Raw genomic sequence first — 19,830 nt, 5'->3', positions numbered from 1 at the left:
CCTTCATAAAACTTACCAACTATAAGAGCGTCATTTGCACCTAAAATGAAGACAAAAGTCACAAAAACATCACTCTGGCATGCAACATAATTGAACAGGACTTCTCAGCCAGTGACAATTTATCCTGAATTTTATTCAGGACTCAGACTAATATTTTTTTTAAAAAGTCATTGATTTCACTCACATACTCTAATTTTACCTTCTGTACTCAGAGAAGATTTTTTTTTTTTTAGACAAAGTCTCAATCTGTCACCAAGCTGGGGTGCAGTGGTGCAACCTCACTGCGACCTCTGCCTCCCAGTTCAAGGGATTCTTGTGCCTCAGCCTCCTGGGTAGCTGGGAATACAGGCACGTGCCATCACACCCAGCTAATTTTTGTGTTTTTAGTAGAGATAGGGTTTCACCATGTTGACCAGGATGGTCTCAATCTCCTGACCTCGTGATCCACCCACCTCAGCCTCCCAAAGTGCTGGGATTACAGGTGTGAGCCATTGCCAAGAAAACTTTTTAAAAATTAGTATGTTTCTCGTAAAAGTAATACAATTACAGAATAAAACTTACAATACAGAACTAAAGAAAAAAAATCAACCCAAATCCTAGTACCCAAAACATGTTTTGATACATTCTCTTCTGGTATATTTTCTCATATGTGTGTTTTCACGTATTTATATACTAGATATGTAAATTACAACAAAGACAAACTAATACAATCTAGTAGATGCATCATAGTGTATTCAATGACTTCTATTGTGCATTTATTTCTAGTTTTCTTTCTCATGAAACCCTTAATAAAATGCATAAAATATTTTATATTTTACATTATTTCCTTAAATTGGAGTTCTAGTAGGGCTAACTGGCAGGAATAGTTGTATTATTGTCCACATACATTGCATAATTGTTTTTCATAATAGATTTTGCCAATTTACAACAGTACCTTTAACATACAACAATATTCGTTACATTACATCCTTACTTTTTATTGGGTATTCACATAAAAACCTTTTTAATGGACAATTTTTAAAAATTGTACCTTGTTATTTTGCATTTCTTTAGTTCTAGTGAGGTTAAAGAGTTTCTGTATATTTGTGTGTCAAAGTAGAAAGATATTTACACCCTTCCTCTAAATCTTGCATCCTAAGATAGTTTCTGTATTTCCCTGCAGAAACTTTCAGGGCTGTGTTGCATTGAACTATGCAGAACTGAAGAAACTCCATTTACCTTAGAAATGGCATGGAGACTTCTTGTGAACTAAGAAGGTCCAGAAAGTGGGGAGAATATTGAGAAACAGTCTCAGTGGAATCGAGAGAAACTAGGCTCTAGGAAAGCAGTTGTTTAATGAATGGGACACTGGGTAATGGAAATGGGTAAAGAGGATTTGGGGACATTTTAATGAGTGTCACACAGTTTAATTTTTCTTTAAGCCGCTCTTAAGATATTCAAGTAGAAACTTCTCTTAGTTTTAACATGTTTCCTGGAGTTGAACTTATTTGTCTAGCATGCAACACCATGCTAATTATTCTTGAGATGGCGTAAATATGGGTTATATGTATTAATTCTGGCTTTAAAGGGTACCTGGCGATTACCCCTTGCTCTGAGGAAGATGTTGAAATGAATAAGGCCTCTGACGTAACTGGGCCATTGAAATGGGAAGATAGGGGATCTGAGTATCCCAAGAAATTCTTCCTTCTCTGATGCTAGTACTCAGAGGTTCCTTTTTCTTTTTGGATTGCTATTCTTTCTCAAAACCCTCTATGGCATGTCACTCCAAGCCTGGACCACCTCCCCAGGTTAGTTCTTCATCTTCCATTTTAGGAAGGCCTAGGACTGGTATCTTAAGTAATCTATCCCAAGCCTTAGGGGAAAATACTGGGTTTTATTTTTTCTGTTTTGATGGTCTCTAAGATCATGAAACTTTCTTTGCCTCTTCTCACTACAAAGCAGTAAGATGTCAAAGGTGAAGACTAGATAGGGTAAAGAGACTAGGAACAAGAAGGCAAAGGGGACTGCTTTTAGTGTGAGTCCTAGTTCAGAGAGGCAAAAGGAGTTCCTAAGTGGTTCAGCCCAATTCACGAGGAGTCTACACTAAGCTCTGAGTTCCAAGAACCTGCTGGTTAATAGTTACTTGGCCCATTCTGATTCTTTGTATGTATCTCCTTCATCCAACTGAAGAATTGCCCATTATCTGGTGTTTGGGACCTTGGCCTGATAACTTTCCATTTCATTATGACAATACTTAAATATTCTCTTGTTGAATGATATATTTACATCCTTTGACCATTTATTTATTGTTAAAGTTAAATATTGTTATTTATTGTTACAGATAAGTAGATTGCTTGGCCAGGCTACCCCATTCTGTGGTCTTGTGCAAGTGACCTAAACCCTCTGTGTCTCAGTTTCTACATCTATAAAATGAGATAATAAGAATACTACCCTCCTCATAGGTTGTTGTGTAATTAAATTAGAAGCTATCTTGTGTGTGTTTGTGTGTGTGTGTGTGTATGTTTTGAGACAGACAAAGTGCAGTGTGATCTCAGCTCACTGCAGCCTCCACCTCCCAGGCTTGGAATTCTCCCACCTAAGCCTCCCAAGAAGCTGCAACTACAGGCATGTGCTACCATGCCCAGCTAATTTTTTTATTTTTTGTAGAGACAGAGTTTCGCTATACTGCCCAGGTTGCTCTTGAACTCCTGGGCTCAAGTGATCCTCTCACTCTGGCCTCCCAAAGTGCTGGTATTACAGACATAAGCCACCATGTCCAGCCTATCTATCTTTTAACGGTGGTACTAAGTATTCATTATATATTAATTTTTACAACTAGTACCACAACCACCACTACTGCTACCTGTAAGATAACACTATTAACACTTCTCTGTGTTTCCCATATATTTCTGATCTATCTACTGCGTTATTTTTCAACCACAGAAATTCTAAGTCAAATTAGCCAACAGGTCAAAAAAGTCAGCACCAGGCTCATGCCTGTAATCCCGCCACTTTGGGAGGTCGAGGCAGGTGGATTACCTAAGGTCAGGAGTTAGAGACCAGCCTGACCAACATTGTGAATCCCTGTCTCTACTAAAAAATACAAAAATTAGCCAAGTGTGATGGCAAGCGCGTGTAATCCTGGCTACTTGGGAGGCTGAGGCAGGAGAATTGCTTGAACCCAGGAGGCAGAGGTTGTACTGAGCCGAGTTTGTGCCATTGCACTCCAGCCTGAGCGACAGTGCAAGACTCCATCTCAAAAAAACACATTAAAAAGTCTACAACTTTTATGATTCAATGCTCTTCTGTCCTTACTGGAGGATGGAGCTTGTGCAGGCAGTCACAGCCACAAATGCATCTACAGTTGTCAGGTACTGTCATTTAAAGCCAGACTAATATATCAATGGAAAGAGCTATGGAGGCAAAGAGTACAGTCTTAAACTCTGCTTCTCCAGGGCCTCCTGAGTTCCCTTTGTTAATGGTGAGGTGAAGGACCAACTAAATATAGTCAGTGGCTTGAACAAACCCTTGGAAACAACATAAAAAGTATAAATCCCTACATCTGAGTTTCTTAAATTACTTTTATAGTATTATCAGTTCTGAAGTAAATTACGTCATCATTGTGTACTTTTTGTGCAGCACATCCATCTGTCCGGGATAAAGACAACTCGTAGTAGAGGTGGAATAAAAGAGTATTTTCTTTAGCATTTGTTTTCAGTACTTTGAAAATATTCTCTACAAAATCTGGACCTCACCAATTCTCTTCACTGTCCACCCCCTTCTCTCTTTACCATCCCACACTCCTTACCCCAAGGACCATCACAATATCAACAACTGAGACACAGTGTGCCTACTAGAACCCATTTGTCATTTACTTGGGAGGTAGTTCTGTCTCTGACATTCATAGCAAAGCCATTTTCACAAGCAAAAATGGCTGTCACTATAGAAATATGGAGGTTCTCACCTAGATATTCTGAACCCATTTAGGATATGTGGAAGCAGGTACTAACCAGCAGGAACAGAAAGTTCACAGCGAGGGGCGGGGCTGCTCCAAACCCCATTCCCTTGAGGGTCACTTGTGCAGCGGATGGTGTTCTCCCCAATGAGGTCGAAGGTCATCCCTCTGTCTGGATGGGGGTCACATGTGTAAGATATTTCTTTTCCATAGGGAATATCTCCAAGGGGAGCTCCTGTGTGTCTCCCATTAAGGATAGCTGGAGGATTTGGGCAAAAGATTTCTAGAAAGAAAACAAGAGCTTTAAGTTCCATTAGAGTTTCACTTAAGATGACTGAAATATTAGTGACTTGTGACTGTGCTATGAATACAATTTTTTTTCTTTTAGAAAGAATACAACTAAGGTGGGTGGAATTTAAATCTGTAAGGCTTTTGTTGAGAGGCAACTAACTGATGTGAGACCTAAATTACAGTTTATTGCAAAAGGCCAAAGACAGTGTTTTTGGACCATCCAGGTAGCTATGTTCATAATGAATTTGGAAAGTAATTTTTTTTTTTTATTGTTTTGAAAACGCCCATTTGGTTGTCTACTTTAAATCAGGCATAGTAAGATTCCTGGGTTGACAATGAGGTTCAAGACAGACAAAGTTTTGGCCATTGGAGACCATAAGTTCCAAGGAAATCTATGAACTTTAATAATCATGAACTATCATCTTTAGCAATGTAAATGTTTCTTGGTGATTCAAGACCATTATCGTCAGGACCAACACCAAATTTCCAATGGTGTCATCAGACTACATTGGTAAGGCTCTTTTCACCCAGATTAAATGGTGCCAAAGAGCCTTTTTTTCTTTCTTCCAAATTATTAGCCATCATTTCTTCCTCCTTTTAGTCTGCTTAGAACAGTTCCTTCCCTAAAAGCACTCGATGCTTCTAATTTGATATGAATTTAGGAAGAGATGCCCAAGTTTATCAGAATTATGTGTAAAAAAAGACTTAGTACATCAAACAATGATTGACTTCTCATGCTTGAATTTTACCTGTTTGTGTTTTCCTAAGTTTATTTATATATTTATTTTCAGCTTTATGTGTCTCTGTAAGGTTGAGTTTGTTGGATACTTGAGTTTCCTCATTGTTATTCATTGTTCTTCACCATAATACTCACCATAAAATATCCAAATCGATTTCTGTAAGTTATTTTAACACAATGCAAATTAAAGTAAACATTTTCCAATATGAAAAAAAAAGGTTTAAAAAATTCTTGCCTTGCTTTAATAGACAGGATAGGGTAAATCAGTAATGTCTTAGTATGTCAAACATATACTTTTATCTAAGAGTTTCTGAATTCTTTCTGAATTTGGACATACTTTATTTAAGCAGATGGTTTGGAAACTTAGGACACCTCATCATTTCAGACACTGATTCATCATCCCAGCTCCTTCCACTGTACTAATTTATCATATAACTCTGTTTTATTTTCTGCATAACATCCCTATTTGACTATCATTTTATATATTACAATTTTTAGAATTTTGATTACTTATTTTATTGTTCTTAGTCTGCTTCCTAACAAGAAAATACACTCCAGGAAAGTAGGGAGGCGTCTTCACTATTCTTTTACCCTTCATTGCTTTTTCTACACATGGAAAGTCCTGGCACATGGGAAGCCCTATGTCATTAAATACTGCCGGCTAAAAAACAAGCTGACTAAACTGTTTATGATATGCGAGGGGATAAAAGAACATAAAAATTTGGCTGGGCATGGTAGCTCACACTTGTAATCCTAACACTTTTGGAGGCCAAGGTGGGAGGACAGCTTAAGCCCGGGAGTTTGAGACCAGCCCGGGCAATATGGCAAGACTCCATCTCTACAAAAAATAAGAAATTAGCCAGGTGTGGTGGCATGCACCTATAGTCCCAACTACTGGGAGGCTGAAGTGGGAGGGTCACTAGAGCCCAGGCCATTGAAACTGCAGTGAGCTGTGATTGCACCACTGCAGTCTGTCCTAGGTAACTATCTCAAAAATGAAAAAAAAGAAATTAAGAAAGATTACTCCTTATAAGAAAACTAAAAGTAAATGACTAACTAAAACGTGCTGCACCTTTATGTCATCTAGTTTCTTGCCACACATTCCCCACAAAGTTAAACACTGTCATTAAACTAAGTGATTTACAGATTAGTAACAAATGTCAGAGAAGTCCTACAAGATGCATCTTGAAATTCTTCCAACAAAGAAGTATTTTTATCCGAAATTTAGTTAAGTAAGGATCCAGACAACAGGTGATTCCATGCAGTAAACACACTGGAAAACAAAAATAAGGAGAGTTATCCAAACTACATAGTTCTTTCTACTCACGTTCACACACTGGAACACTGCTATTCCAAAGGGCTTTCATTCCAGCCAAGACACAATGACTAGCAGACCTGCCTTTTAATCGGAACCTAAAGAAAAAAAAAAGTGGTAGCAAATGTGTGAGCAATTCCCATCTCTCCCTTGATTTCTTCACTAATAGATACTCAGCTTCCTCACTACCATTTCCTCTTTGACTATCATTTGGTTCTTAGGTTCAGGCCCAGCTAAAAGTCTAAATTCATTAGGGATCTGAATTCTCCAGTAGCTGGCAGAAACTCAAAGGCCAATTTATTCTAAAGAACCATGGTACCCTGTGACTGGCAAAGCAATTGGAGCTGATGTGCCATATAAACTTCATAGCCCAGCATCACCTACAGAAGGCATTAACACAGAACTAGACTTCTACATGGGCACAAAAGCCATAACCTTCAGGTGTCATATTTCACTGATGGCTCTCTGACATCCCACTTATTCTCATTAGTGAGTCATGAGGCAGAACAACTCTCGATTTGGTAAGCAAAGCCAGGAACATCTGGAAAGAGAACAGCCATTGTTTTTCTTGCCACTCCAAATATAATGGGCCAGAGGAGGCTCACAGAAGCATGCTGAACCACATGCTCTAACAAACAAAGAAGGGTCAGGGGAGAAGTCTTTGCCACCCTGAAAAGCCTAACTTACTATTGAATCCTGCTTCCCTTCTGAAATCTAAAATCGTTCTGAAATTGGAAATCATTGTTAGGTGGTGGACTTTGTAAATGCCAAAAAATCCTTGGAAATTATTAAAAATAACTCCTTAATTGCTCAATCTAGTTATCCCCCTAGACTCATAGTGTACCAAGAATAATGGATACACATAAACAACTAATTAATAATACCTCATTTGACAGTGGTAGAAGCAGGAGGCAGACAAATCCTAGGCAGATGGGGTGGATCCCGGTGAAACCTGACCTTCAAGCTGAAGACAGTTTAAAGCCTCGCTACAAGTTCCAGGTAAATCCATGGACTGGCTTGAGAACCTCTCTTCCCATTGGGTGTGCTTTCCTCTGATTGATCCCCACTCTTCATCTATTTCACATATACCTGCTTTTCCGTAATTGGTTTTTTGCACTGTTGTGCCCACCTTTGAGTGGTGGCTTTGCTTTAGCCTTTTTTGCATACTCACAAATTAATACACACTTCCAATTCTGAGTCCATAAAAGCCCCAGAACCAGCCACACTGAGAGAATGACCCCCTGACTTCATCTGGGGTCCACCCTCGTGTCTCGTCTCCGCTGAGAAGCTGTTTCGCCACTCAATAAAACTCTTCTCCACCCTCCTCACCCTTCTATTGTTAGCATAACCTTCTTTTTCTTGGCTGCAGGAAGAGAACTCAGGACCCACCAAACACAGGTATGAAGAAGGCTGTAATACAGTGACCTTTTACCCTCTCCTAGGGGAGGGCAGCTATTCCATGCAACAGGAAGCAGCAGGTCAAGTTAGCCCTGGAGACGCAGGCCTCAGTGGGACGATGGGACTGACAGAGTTGTTAACACACCGCCATCTGTTGGGCTTCAGGCATTATCAAATGCTAAGAGCTATTAGCATGCTGTAACATCCCCTCTTGGCTTTGGGGTTGTGGGGACCCCTGTTTGGGCACCATCACGTTCCCTTCAGTGCGACATGCCTGGTTCAGCCGCAATCCCCACACGGAGCCCGCTCCTGTGCCAGTGCTTGGCGCAGCCAGCCAGAACCCACACTTGCTCACTACACACCCCCTCCTGCCAGAGGCTGAGCATGTAGTCGTGGCAGCCACAGGATCTGCATCAGAGCCCAAGCCAGGCACGGCCTGGGAGGGTCGAGTAGATGGGGTGTCTCCTGTCTTGATCCTGGGCCAAGCAAGGCCTGGGCAGGGCTGTTTCTGGCTAGACGTCACTAGCTGGCAAAGTGGCTAAGAAAAATCTTGCATCAAAACAATTACACTGGCCATTCTTGACATGAAGATATGTAATTGGGTTAAAACATACTTATCCATACACTATTACAGATTTCACTTTTGATTGGTTTTAAGTTTCCTAAAAACAACCTTTGCCTTATTATGAGGCAAACAATTTTCGTCTTACTCATCTTTTTTTCTCTAGCATACATTTTATAAAATTATGCTCTTTTGCCTCCAAATAAATACATACCCATTCATTTCAAGTTCAAACTGTGTACACAAGATCAGTGACTGTATTTATGCTTGTACCTGACATTGAGCTGTATGTGCCATTTTCTCATTGTCTTCTGAAAGTGGTGCCACTTAGTCCCTATCCTTATTTCAAAACTACCCTTCCATAAATTCATCTCTCTGGGTACTTCTTATCTACTAGGTCGGCTCCTATTTTGGATTAACCCCTGATCTCAGGGGAGTGATTCTCCACACTGAGTCCTTGGTCTTAACTCTGGGTCACACTCACCCTTCATCGCAAACAAAGGACACCTTTGCTCCAAGCTGGAGATTGAGTGGAAACAGCACACGGCCATGAGGGAGTTGGCCAAGGAAGTCATCACAGGATTTCACTAGAAGAAAAATAAAACAACAGGAGTAAGACCTCCATGTGAGGGGGAAACAGAGCAATCTGGAAGCCAGAGAGTCAAGGCATCTGCCCATCTGGGGACTTCAGGGCTCCAGTCTCCCTGGGGCATGCAGTGCAGAGACGCAGCCCCTCTGAGGTCATAGCCGTGCTCACAGCTGTAGAACACTTCCTGCCCAGGTGAAAAGTTGTCCTGATGGCTTGGATTATGCTCACCATGCAGGATTTCTGGAGGCGGCTGACACACTGTGGAAAGGACAGTTCCAGAGCACTTGTTACTTACGGGGGAATTTCTTTTGCTATACCCTATGTTTGCTGAAGGCCTCATGGCTAGTAAAAGGTAGAGATATAGAACCCAATTCTCCCTAGCACAAGGCCCCAAATTCACTTGTAAATCTACAGGGTACAAGGTATTTTCTCCTAGCTCTGGCTATCCAATGTGGAATTATTAGTATTGGTAGATTCTCCATCTACATATTTCCTATGAAGTTAATCCTGATTTGTACCATTGTTATTCAGGTAATGAGACTGTCACCTGAGACCATATCTGTTTTATAGATTTCCTCCCATTTCTCTGATAGCACACCTATGACTAAAGTGCAGTCATACTGTTTCAGGACAGGCATGACCCTAAATTGGGGCTTACTCTGGAAGGGTTCTTGCCTCACCCAGGACAGAATTCAAGGATGAGCCAGTGGTGCTGGACAGCAATCTTTCAGAAAGGCACTGCCCCTGCAGAGCAGGGCTAACTCACAGGCAGTGCACCCAGAGTCAGCAACATATGGGCTCCTGGCAGCCAACTGTATTTATACTCCTGTAAGCCTGCTTCAATTACATGTAAATTTTTTTTTTTTTTTTTTTGCTCATTTGTTTATTAATATAGAAAAGGAGCCCAAGGCAGCTGGACCAGTAGTACAAAGCACCAGGAGTTAATATCATTCTGGTGACAGGGTTGGTTTTACAAAAATGAAGGAGTGGGCAGGAGCTGCCAGGTTCTGAGGCCAGGCCCAGCCTACTGCCCAGAATCCCTGAAACAGCTCCCTGGGAGAGGGCTGACAGGTGGGTCAGGGGTGGATTGAGCTGGAAACCATGGGGACAGATGGGAGGGATAGAGGGTCATGCAGTGGGAACCACTCAGTGGCTGACAAGGACAGGGAACTGGTGGCTGGAGGCTCCCCGTTGGGCCATGGGTAGGGGCTTGCAGATGGCCTCAGCTCTGGGGGCAGGTAGAGAAACTGCAGAGACTGATGGGCATGGAGAACCCAGACATGGCCCTGGGGCTGAAGGGCCTTTCCACCCTTTCTTCCACCTTTGCTCTATACTACATGTGGGGCTTCGGGGCCTGAGGCACAGGGGAGGCTCAGAGGCTTCCAGTTGGGAGGAAGATGGGGCAAGGAAGGAAGCACTTGAGTGTCCCTAACTTAGGCAGCCAGGGATGAGACACAGGCAGGACAACAGCATGCCCACATAGTGGGGCTAGAATGTGGGGCAGGGACGGGCTTTTCCTCAGCCAGTGACCGGGACCAGCCCCATGGCAAGGGTGCCTGTCTCGAGCCTTAGCAAATCAAGTGTGCAACAAGCACAGGGTGTCGGCAGACCTGCGCTCTAGCCAGAACTTGAATCACACAGAGCTGTATCACCATGGTCCAGCCATGTCCTGCCTTGGCCTGTTTCCTCCTCTGTCAATGAGGGCTTTGAATAAGACCTTCTAGGTCATGAAAAGGACTCTGCAGGTGAAGGGAACTCCAGGACCTGCTCTTGGTGGTTAACCAGACCCTGGATGGAACTGGTATGGGATGGGGTGAAGTAGGGGATGGAGGAGGAAGGTGTTCGTGCATGGAACCTATCCTCACAAACACTGCAGAGCTAGGAAAGGCCACTGGAAGCCCTTCTTTGCCCAGAGGAAGAAAGGCTGCAGAGAGAGCGAATGTGGCTCAGTGCAATCCCTTCACATCCTCCACCATCTGGGTAACACTTGGCAAGAAGTGGATGGATGACATTGTGCAACCCTTTATGTTCTTCCCCAGGGGTGGCACTGAAGGCCTCTTGTGGCTTCTGCCTTCAGCCTTTAGTGTGGGATCAAGAGTGTTCTTTTCACTGTGGTCCTATTCTGGGAACAGCCTAAGACTCTGCCTGGCTGGCATATGTTAGTTGGTGAGGAAAGGACAGAGTGGGTGAGTAAGCAGACAGGGAGGCAAGAGTGACTCTCTGGCTTTCTCCTCTTCCTCTTCAGAGAGTGGCTCAATCAACTGAGTCGCAGATCTTCTCCACCACAGCATTGAAGATGTGTGGCTGGTCAGCATAGACGTGGTGGGATGCACCCTCAATCTCCATGTCTCGGACATAGGAATCTGGCCGCTGCATCTTCACCTTTTTTCCCGTACTGGTATCTATCCAGGTGTTGGACACATAGATCATGGTGATGGGCACATCTTTTCAAATCAAGTGAATTCGCTCCAGCATAGGGCGCTGGGCCCAGCCAAAGGACTCCATCATGGCTTTGAATACCGTCTCACCACTGGGATTCTGTGCATTGCAGTGATAGATATACTCTGATATGGTATCATCTTCAAAGAAGTCTGCAAACTTGTGTTTGAAGTCCGGCGGGAATCACTGCACCAGGCCAGGTCCCCAGGGCCCAGCTACTCGAAGAACAGCCAATGAACTGGAACGTCCTAGGACAGATGCCACAGCTTTGACCCAGGTTGGGGGTGCATGGATCTCACTGGGGTTAGTTGGTCGGAGGGGAAAGCCCCATGGGTCCACCAGGATGAGGTGTTTAACTCTATCAGGGTACTTGATTGAGTAAGAAGTGGCCAGGAATCCTCCCAAACTGTGCCCCAGGAGGATCATGCTGGGGATCCCCGTGGTCTCCCGCCACGTCTCTATCGATGTCACAAACTCATCCTCAGCCCTCTCTGGGTCCCTCGGGAATGCTGGCCTTGAGCATTGCCCGAAGCCAAGCAGAGGGAAGGTGTGCAGTGTGCGGCAGGTACTCAGTGAGTCCATGTTGAGGACACAGAGGCCCACGCCGCCCCCAAAACCATGCACCATCACCAGGGGGGTGTGGTCCTTTTGCTCGGGGCTCACAGTCACTGTCCAGATCTTATTCTGGTTTGGGAGGGACACATATCTGGCCAGGAACTTATTCTGGAGACACTGGAGGATCCTGGCTTCCACACTCTTCAGCTGAGACATGGAAGTGGGGCACCACGTGGGCAGCCAGTTACTCAGCTAGCCTTGAGGATGCTGCTCCAGATCATCGGCCATAGTAAACAACTGCTTTCTGTTTTGTGTGTGTGCGTTTTTTTTTTTTTTTTTTTTTTTTGAGGTGGTATCTCACTCTATCACCCAGGCTGGAGCACAGTCGTCTGATCTTGGCTCACTGCAACCTCTGCGTCCCAGGTTCAAGTAATTCTCCTGCCTCAGCCTAATGAGATTTCAGGCATGAGCCACCTCACCCAGGTAATTTTTGTATTTTTATTAGAGACAGGGTTTCACCATGTTGGGCAGGTTGGTCTTGAACTCCTGACCTCAGGTGATCTGCCCATCTCGGCCTCCCAAAGTGCTGGGATTACAGGCATGAGCCACCATGCCCGGCCAATTACATGTAAGTTAAGGGGCATATCAATGCAAATTGAGGGGGGTGTTATTTAGAACTTTCCTGGAAAGGGGTGGTAACTTCCAGGTCATTGCCATGGCATTTATAAAATGTCATGGTGCTGATGGGAATATGAGGGCAGCTAGCGATTGCTTTCATCGCCAACTGCCTGTTCCTGCTGTTTTCTTCACTTCATCCTGTCTAGGACAGATTCTGTTTTGGTCAGCAGGATTGTGACCAGAACACAAGCCCTGCCAATCTCCTACCTCAATACATCCGTCTTTATATCCCTTTATCTGTTTGTCTTCCCAGTTCAGTGGTTGCACAAGGCTAACATGAGTTGGTAGAAGAACTGTAAGCTCTTTCTCTGTCCCTGTGTATCAGCTATAACACCTCCCACTCAGCTGCTAAGCCAGCTATTGTGGCATCAGTAGACAAGATGAGCCATGAAAAACACAAGGCCTTAAATAAGCCAGTGTTGTTGTAAACAATAAATGAGATAATGTATATAAAGCGCTTAGGGCACAGCTGACCATAAAGTCCATATAATTTTTCAATATAATTGAGAGAGATTGGAGCTGGTACTTTGCCCTGAGAACTGATTAATAGGTGAGTCCAAAATAGCTTTTTTTCTGGCTAACTAAGGTCTTGCTTTTCAAAATGAAGACACATATGCATGGGTGCATGCACACCCCCGATTCTTAATTTCATGCTTCTTCCCCCCAAAATTACTTTCCCACCTCCTCACCATACATCCCTCCCCCTGAACAAATACTAATCTCCTGATCCAATAGCAATGCACATAATTTGCAGGGACCTTCTAGGCCTCAGTTAGACTCACCCCTGGAGCAGCTTGGTAACTCTGGCTCCCATTTGTTCAGGGCCTGGCATTGCACACGGCGGGGTCCTTTCATGACAAAGCCAGGCTGACACCTAAACTCCACAACTTCATTTAAGGAAAATAAGCTTCTGTTGACAGATACCAATATTCCATTTTCCACATTTGGAGGCGTGCATCTGTTAGGTATAATGCACTGAGGGGCCGGGCCGCTCCAGATGCCCACTTGGTCATCTTTGCTGGTGCAGTATATGGAGGGCTCACCCACAAGCTCAAACAGCTTTCTCCCTCTGCTTCCAAGATTGCAGTGGTAGGTCACCACAGATCCATATTGAAAATACTCTCTGTTAGTGCTGAAGAAATCTCCATTGGTGATGTTGGGGGGTGGCCCACAAGTAATTCCTGGCAAAAGAGACAGCAATTTAACCAAAACAAAACCTTGGGACAGAGTCTTGCTCTGTCACCCAGGCTGGAGTGCAGTGGTATGATCACGGCTCACTGCAACCTCCACTTCCCAGGTCAAGCAATCCTCCCCACTCCCAAGTATCTGGGATTACAGGCACTCACCACTGTGTCTGGTTTATTTTTGTATTTTTAGTAGAGATGGGGTTTGGCCATGTTGGCCATGCTGGTCTTGAACTCGTGGTCTCAAGCAATCCACCTGTCTCTGCCTTCCAAAATGCTGGGATTACAGGTGTGAGCCATCGTGCCCTGCTTGGTTTCTTAAAATTATACTTTACTGTAAATTATGCTAACAGCTTTTTGGAAATCCCAAATTACTGGAAGTAAATATCCTCTAATATTTGCTAACATACAGATATATTCTAACAATTTTGCAATATTATGAGTTCTGCTCTTTGTAGTTAACATTACTTTGCTAAATGTGTCCATATATTATTATAGTCCATTTTTTTCCTTTCCTTTTTTTTTTGAGACGGAGTCTCTGTTGCCCAGGCTGGGGTACAGTGGTGCAATCTTGGCTCACTGCAACCTCCTTTTCCTGGTCTCAAGTGATTCCCCTGCTGCAGCCTCCCAAATAGCTGGGATTACAGACATGCACCACCATGCTCAGCTAACTTCTGTATTTTTAGTAGAGATGGGGTATCACCATGTTGGCCAGGCTGGTCTCAAACTGCTGACCCCAAGTGATCCACCTACCTTGGCCTCCCAATGTACTGGGATTACAGGTGTGAGCCACTGTGCCTGGCCTATAGTACACATTTATATTTCTTCTGCTAAATGAGAATTTAACTATGTTATCTCACCATTATTAATTTAGTTCTCTCTATATAGAAGGCATTTATCTTTATTCTATTGGTTATTAATATAATAAAGCACATAGCATAGCATTTTTTTTTTTTTTTTTTTTTGAGACAAAGCTTTGCTCTGCTGCCCAGCCTAGAGTGCAGTGGCCCGATCATGGCTCATTGCAGCCTCAACCTCTCTGGCTCAAGCAATCCTCCCACCTCTTAGCCTCCCAAATAGCTGGGACTACAGGTGTGTGCCAGTATGCTCATTTAATTTTTGAATTTTTTGTAGAGACAGGGTTTAACCATGTTGTACAGGCTGGTCTTGAACTCCTGGGCTCAAGCCATCTGCTCACGTAGGCCTCCTAAAGTGCTAGGATTATAGGTGTGAGCCACCACACCTAGCCCAGTATAACATCTTTATTAAATAATAAAAACAAAAAGCTCTGGCAGAACTAATAAAGACAAAGCACAAATACACAATATTACATATAATAAACACGATACTTACAGATTCAGAAGTAATAAAAAGAACTGGATACTGATCTACAGCCATACCACCCTGAATGCGCCCAATCTCGTCTGATCTTGGAAGAACTGTCCTACTCTACTGTGGGGCAGTGCCCAGCCAGTATATTGACCGTCTACAAAGTTTGTTCCCACTTATTCTCCCACCAGGTGGGTTTGAAATTGCTGATTTCCTCACATCATCACCAAACCCAGGATTATACACATTTTATATTCCTTGTTAGCTTGCAATTACTCATTCCCTTTGCTCCCCAAAATGTAGAAATCTCATCTTCCAAACAACTCACAGGGAAGATGGCATGATCCTGTTTAAACAAAGAATAAGGAAGAAAGAGCTGCATGGCTTGAATATCCGATGTGATACTAAGAGCTTGCAGAGAGGATATAGGGTTTCTTTCACTGACTTTGTATTTGTTGACTTCACTGAAGAAAATGTTCTTCAAACTGGGAGGTGTTCACCCAACAGAGGATGAAATTGGGGTCTATTTAAATGAGCTGAAGACTAGTTTAAAATAAATTAGACCTTGAGATAAGAAAGAAAAGCATTTCTAGGTGAAGGTGGAAGTTTGGAATGCTGTGAGCCATTCTAAGGATATGACTAGATTCTTCAAATATCAGAAGGATACCATTTCCAAGAGGGATGAGATTCATTCTTTGTGATTCTAGGAGGACAACTCTAGGATTAAACAGTGGGATGAATGGGGAAAGAGACTTCAACTCACGTTGACAAATTGGCGGCTTCGTGCTCCAATGGGCAGTATTGCCTGAGATGACACATTCAGCAGATGAGTGACCAATGAGTCGGTGCCTAAAGGCAAACAATGGAAAATAATTGTGCTGTACATGCCTCATCAACGTCCTCACAGCATGCATATGTGGCAAACCAGAAGGATTACAATGTAGGAGAAGTCTAAGGCCTAGCCTAAACTTTACTTATTGTTCCCAGCTTTTCTACTTCTTTTTCCTATTCTCTCACTGTTAAAAGAAATATTTCTGCTCTAACTTCTCCTGGCCCACTTTGCTTCTTAATATCTTGGCTTCATTGTGGACTGTACCTGGCACCAAAATAAAAAAAAATATTTTGTAGACCCGTTTGACACTTTTTTTTAAAAGTTCCGTCTTTTCTCATATTATTTCTGCCATTTTTTGTTTGCATATTCCCTTAATCTGTGTGTGTGTGTGTGTGTGTGTGTGTGTATAATACTATGTCATTTAATTTGAGCCATGCTTTTTATAAATACAAGATTTGTTGCTTTTGATCCTGTCTAATAGACCTGGTTTTTTGACAAGAAGATTAAACCAAATGGATTGAAATAAATTATATATTTGCTTTGTTTGTTTGTTTGTTTAGACGGAGTCTTGCTCTGTCGCTCAGGCTGGAGTGCAATGGTGTGATATCTGCTCACTGCAACCTCTGTCTCCTGAGTTCAAGCCATTCTCCTGACTCATCTTCCCGAGTGACTGGGATTACAGGCATGTGCCACCATGCCCAGCTAATTTTTGTATTTTTAGTAGAGATGGGGTTTCACCATGTTGACCAGGCTGATCTTGAACTCCTGATCTGAGGTGATCCTCCCACCTCAGCCTGCCAAAGTGTTGGGACTACAGGCGTGAGCTACTGTGCCCAGCCTTGTCATCATTCTTTCACTACCTTTTTCATGATTTCACGATGTCCAATGATGAAGATGAGGAGAAAGCAATGAGTAAAATGACCTGACCCAAACATAAGGGGGCTTATTTCTGATGACAGAGACAAATGCATTCCTTGCTATTCTTTTTCCTTCCCTCTTACTTACTATATGGAACAGATAGACTCAGCTGTTTTAGTCATTCTAATAATTTGGAAATTAAACTTAATTTTTTTTCTAATTAGGAATTTAATTTTATATGTGTTCATGTATATTGTGTGTGTTTATATATGTGTGTATACACACGATACATATATTTAAACCTATTTTCTGAATTTCAGAGTCAAATTCTGTATAGTCAGTCTACTCATGTTTTCTGTAAGTCTAGCCTACCTTTTCTTGCTTTCTCACATTTTCTACCTCTATTGATATATTCTGTGACTTCACAGAGATTATTACTAAATTACAATTACATTGCCAGTTTTTGTGTTTATTTTTTTTGTTATTGTTTGTTTTTACCACTTTTCTATCTCATTGAGATTTCTTTTGGAATTTATCATTCTCCTTTTTAAAAATTTGCTTATGAATTGCCTGGGAAACATACTTAAATGGTACATTTTTGTGTCTTTGCTTATCCTTTAATGTGTATCTGGAGCCTCTAGGTGTGAATATTAGCTTGGCTCAAGAGATGCTATCTTACACAATTTAGTGTTGTGTAGAATCAATGTGGTGGCAATAAACTTATCTCTTCTGTAGGTATTATATTTTCGCATTTTATTTCTGGAATCTGAGTTTTTTTCTCTATCCCTAAAACACAGAAATTTCCCTAGTGATGGCTAGGTATGGGCTTATTTGCTTACCCTTCTGGAATTTTTTTTTACACGTATTTTGAATCCTAACACTGTCTTAAATATGTCTTCTCTCTTTTTTTTTTAGACAGGGTCTCATTCTGTCATCCAGGCTGGAGTGCAGGGGAGCCATCATGGCTCACTGAAGCCTCAACCTCGCGGGCTCAGGTGATCCTCCCACCTCAGTCTCCTGTGTAGCTGTGACTACAGGCCACGCCGCCACGCCCAGCTAATTTTTATACTTTTTTGGTAGAGATGGAGTTTTGCTTTATTTCCCAGGCTGGTCTCGAGATCCTGGGGTCAAGTGATCCTCTTGCCTCAGCCTCTCAGTGTTGGGATCACAGGTGTGAGCCACTGTGCCTGCCTGTCTTCTCCTTTTCATCTTTTCCCACTGCATTCAGGGAAAATTTGGTTAACTCTTCTTACTCTTAGCTTTAATTGTCTGCAATATTGTGTTTTATATATATACATACACACACACACACACACACGAAATGAAATATATAAACACACTGAATGCATATATTCATTCATGTACAAACTTCATGGTTAATTTCACAGAACTATTTGTACAACTGAATCTTGTTAAAACTATGCAAAGGAGAGTGTTCTGAAAGGTTCCCTGGTTTCTTGGCAGTAAATCTCTTCTGTAAAATTTCTCCTCATTTTAAAAAATTGGTCTCTTTTACATGTATTTCCTGTTTTTTTTTTTTTTTTGTCATAAGCTCAATGGTTTTCTACTTTATGCCATAGAGAGGGTCACACTTATTCAGCAATGCAAGATGAGGTAGGTACAGTTAGGAAATTTATCAATTGTATTTTTTAAAATGCTCAAAAAAAAAAAAAAAGGAAAAGAAAAGAAAGGAGGACATTGGATTTATTCCAATTTTACTTTGTCAGATTCTGGGTGCTATGGTCTGTGAGGCCTAGGCTGGCAAATATGCTGGACACCACTAGCTTCCTTTCAGTGTTTGTTGCGGTGGCACAAACGTATCCCCTACTCACTACCTGGCTTAGCTGTTCCCATGAAGAGTGAGCTTGAGTGCTGAGCAAGGCTGAGCACCAACAGCTGGGCCATGCGCTGTGAGCACCTGACGCTTGACATTTTCAAAGGGGCTCTGTTGTAGGTTGAATTGTGTCTCCCCCCGATATGTTGAAGTCTTAATCCCCAGTCCCTGTGGATGTGATCTTATTTGGAAATACAATCTTTGCAGATGCAATCAAGTTAAGATGCGGCCACTAAGGTAGGCCCTAATCCAATATGCCTGGTGTCCTGATAAAAAGAGAAAACTCTGGACACAGACATGCACAGAGAGGAGAACAGCATATGAGGACACAGACCCAGAGGGAAGATGGCCATGTGAGGACAGGGACAGAAGAAATTGGAGTTCTGCTGCCACACACCAAGGAAGGCCTGGGGCACCAGAAGCTGGAAGACACAATGAAGGATTCTATCCTACAGGATTCAGAGGGAGCATGGCCCTGTCAACACCTTGATTTTGGACTCCCATCCTCTAGAACAGAACTCCAAAAACTTCTGTTGTATTAAGCCACCCATTTTGTGTTACCGACATTCCTCAAGGATATTGCAGGTTCAGTTCCAGAACACCGCAATAAAACAAATATCACAACAAACCAAGTCATATGAATTTTTTGATTTCTCAGTGAGTCTAAAAGTTGTGTTTGTACTATATGGTAGTCTATTAAGTGTGAGATAGAATTATGTCAAAAAAAGTCACACTTTAAAAAATGGTTTATTGATAAAAAATGCTAAAGATTATCTGACCTTCAGTAAGTCATAATCTTTTTGCTGGTGGAGGGTCTTGCCTCAAGGTTGATGGCTGCTGACTGCTCAGGGTGGTGGTTGCTGAAGGCTGGGGTGGCTGTGGCTATTTCTTAATCTTAGACAACAATAAAATTTGCCACATTGACTCTTCCTTTCACAAATGATTTTGCTGTAGCATGCAATGCTGTTTGATAATATTTTACCCTCTGAACTGCTTTCAAAATTGGAGTCAATCTTCCCAGATATTGCTGCTGCTTTGTCAACTGAGTTTATGTAATATTCTAAATCCTTTGTGGTCATTGTCACAATGCTCATGTCATCTTCACCAGGAAGAGACTCCACCTCAAAAAAAATCACTTTCTCTGCTCATTCATAAGAAGTAACTCCTCATCTGTTCAAATTTGATCATGAGATTGTAGCAATTCAGTCACATCTTTAGGTTCCGCTTCTAATTGTAGTGTTCTTGCTATTTCTATCACATCTGCAGTTATTTTCTCCACTGAAGTCTTGAACT

At 42.4% G+C, this 19,830-nt stretch overlaps 1 protein-coding gene and 1 pseudogene across 2 annotated transcripts in view; both read right to left on the bottom strand.

The window, feature by feature from the left end:
- Positions 1 to 19,830, bottom strand: part of CR1 (complement C3b/C4b receptor 1 (Knops blood group)) — a 186,767-nt gene that overhangs the window by 8,006 nt on the left and 158,931 nt on the right. The window contains exons 40-46 of the mRNA XM_031935120.1: positions 15,777 to 15,862; positions 13,283 to 13,681; positions 8,915 to 9,086; positions 8,724 to 8,831; positions 6,292 to 6,377; positions 3,990 to 4,217; positions 17 to 40 (exon numbers count right to left, since the gene is read on the bottom strand). Coding sequence (XP_031790980.1) covers positions 17 to 40; positions 3,990 to 4,217; positions 6,292 to 6,377; positions 8,724 to 8,831; positions 8,915 to 9,086; positions 13,283 to 13,681; positions 15,777 to 15,862 — 1,103 coding nt within the window. The remainder of the gene's footprint in view (positions 1 to 16; positions 41 to 3,989; positions 4,218 to 6,291; positions 6,378 to 8,723; positions 8,832 to 8,914; positions 9,087 to 13,282; positions 13,682 to 15,776; positions 15,863 to 19,830) is intronic.
- Positions 9,693 to 12,113, bottom strand: LOC111531171 (annotated as a pseudogene). The gene has a single exon (XR_002728161.1). The product of XR_002728161.1 is annotated as a (Lyso)-N-acylphosphatidylethanolamine lipase pseudogene (transcript).

This window comes from Piliocolobus tephrosceles, chromosome 1, assembly GCF_002776525.5.
Source record: "Piliocolobus tephrosceles isolate RC106 chromosome 1, ASM277652v3, whole genome shotgun sequence".
Taxonomy (NCBI): domain Eukaryota; kingdom Metazoa; phylum Chordata; class Mammalia; order Primates; family Cercopithecidae; genus Piliocolobus; species Piliocolobus tephrosceles.
This window is presented reverse-complemented; position numbering and strand designations above follow the sequence as displayed.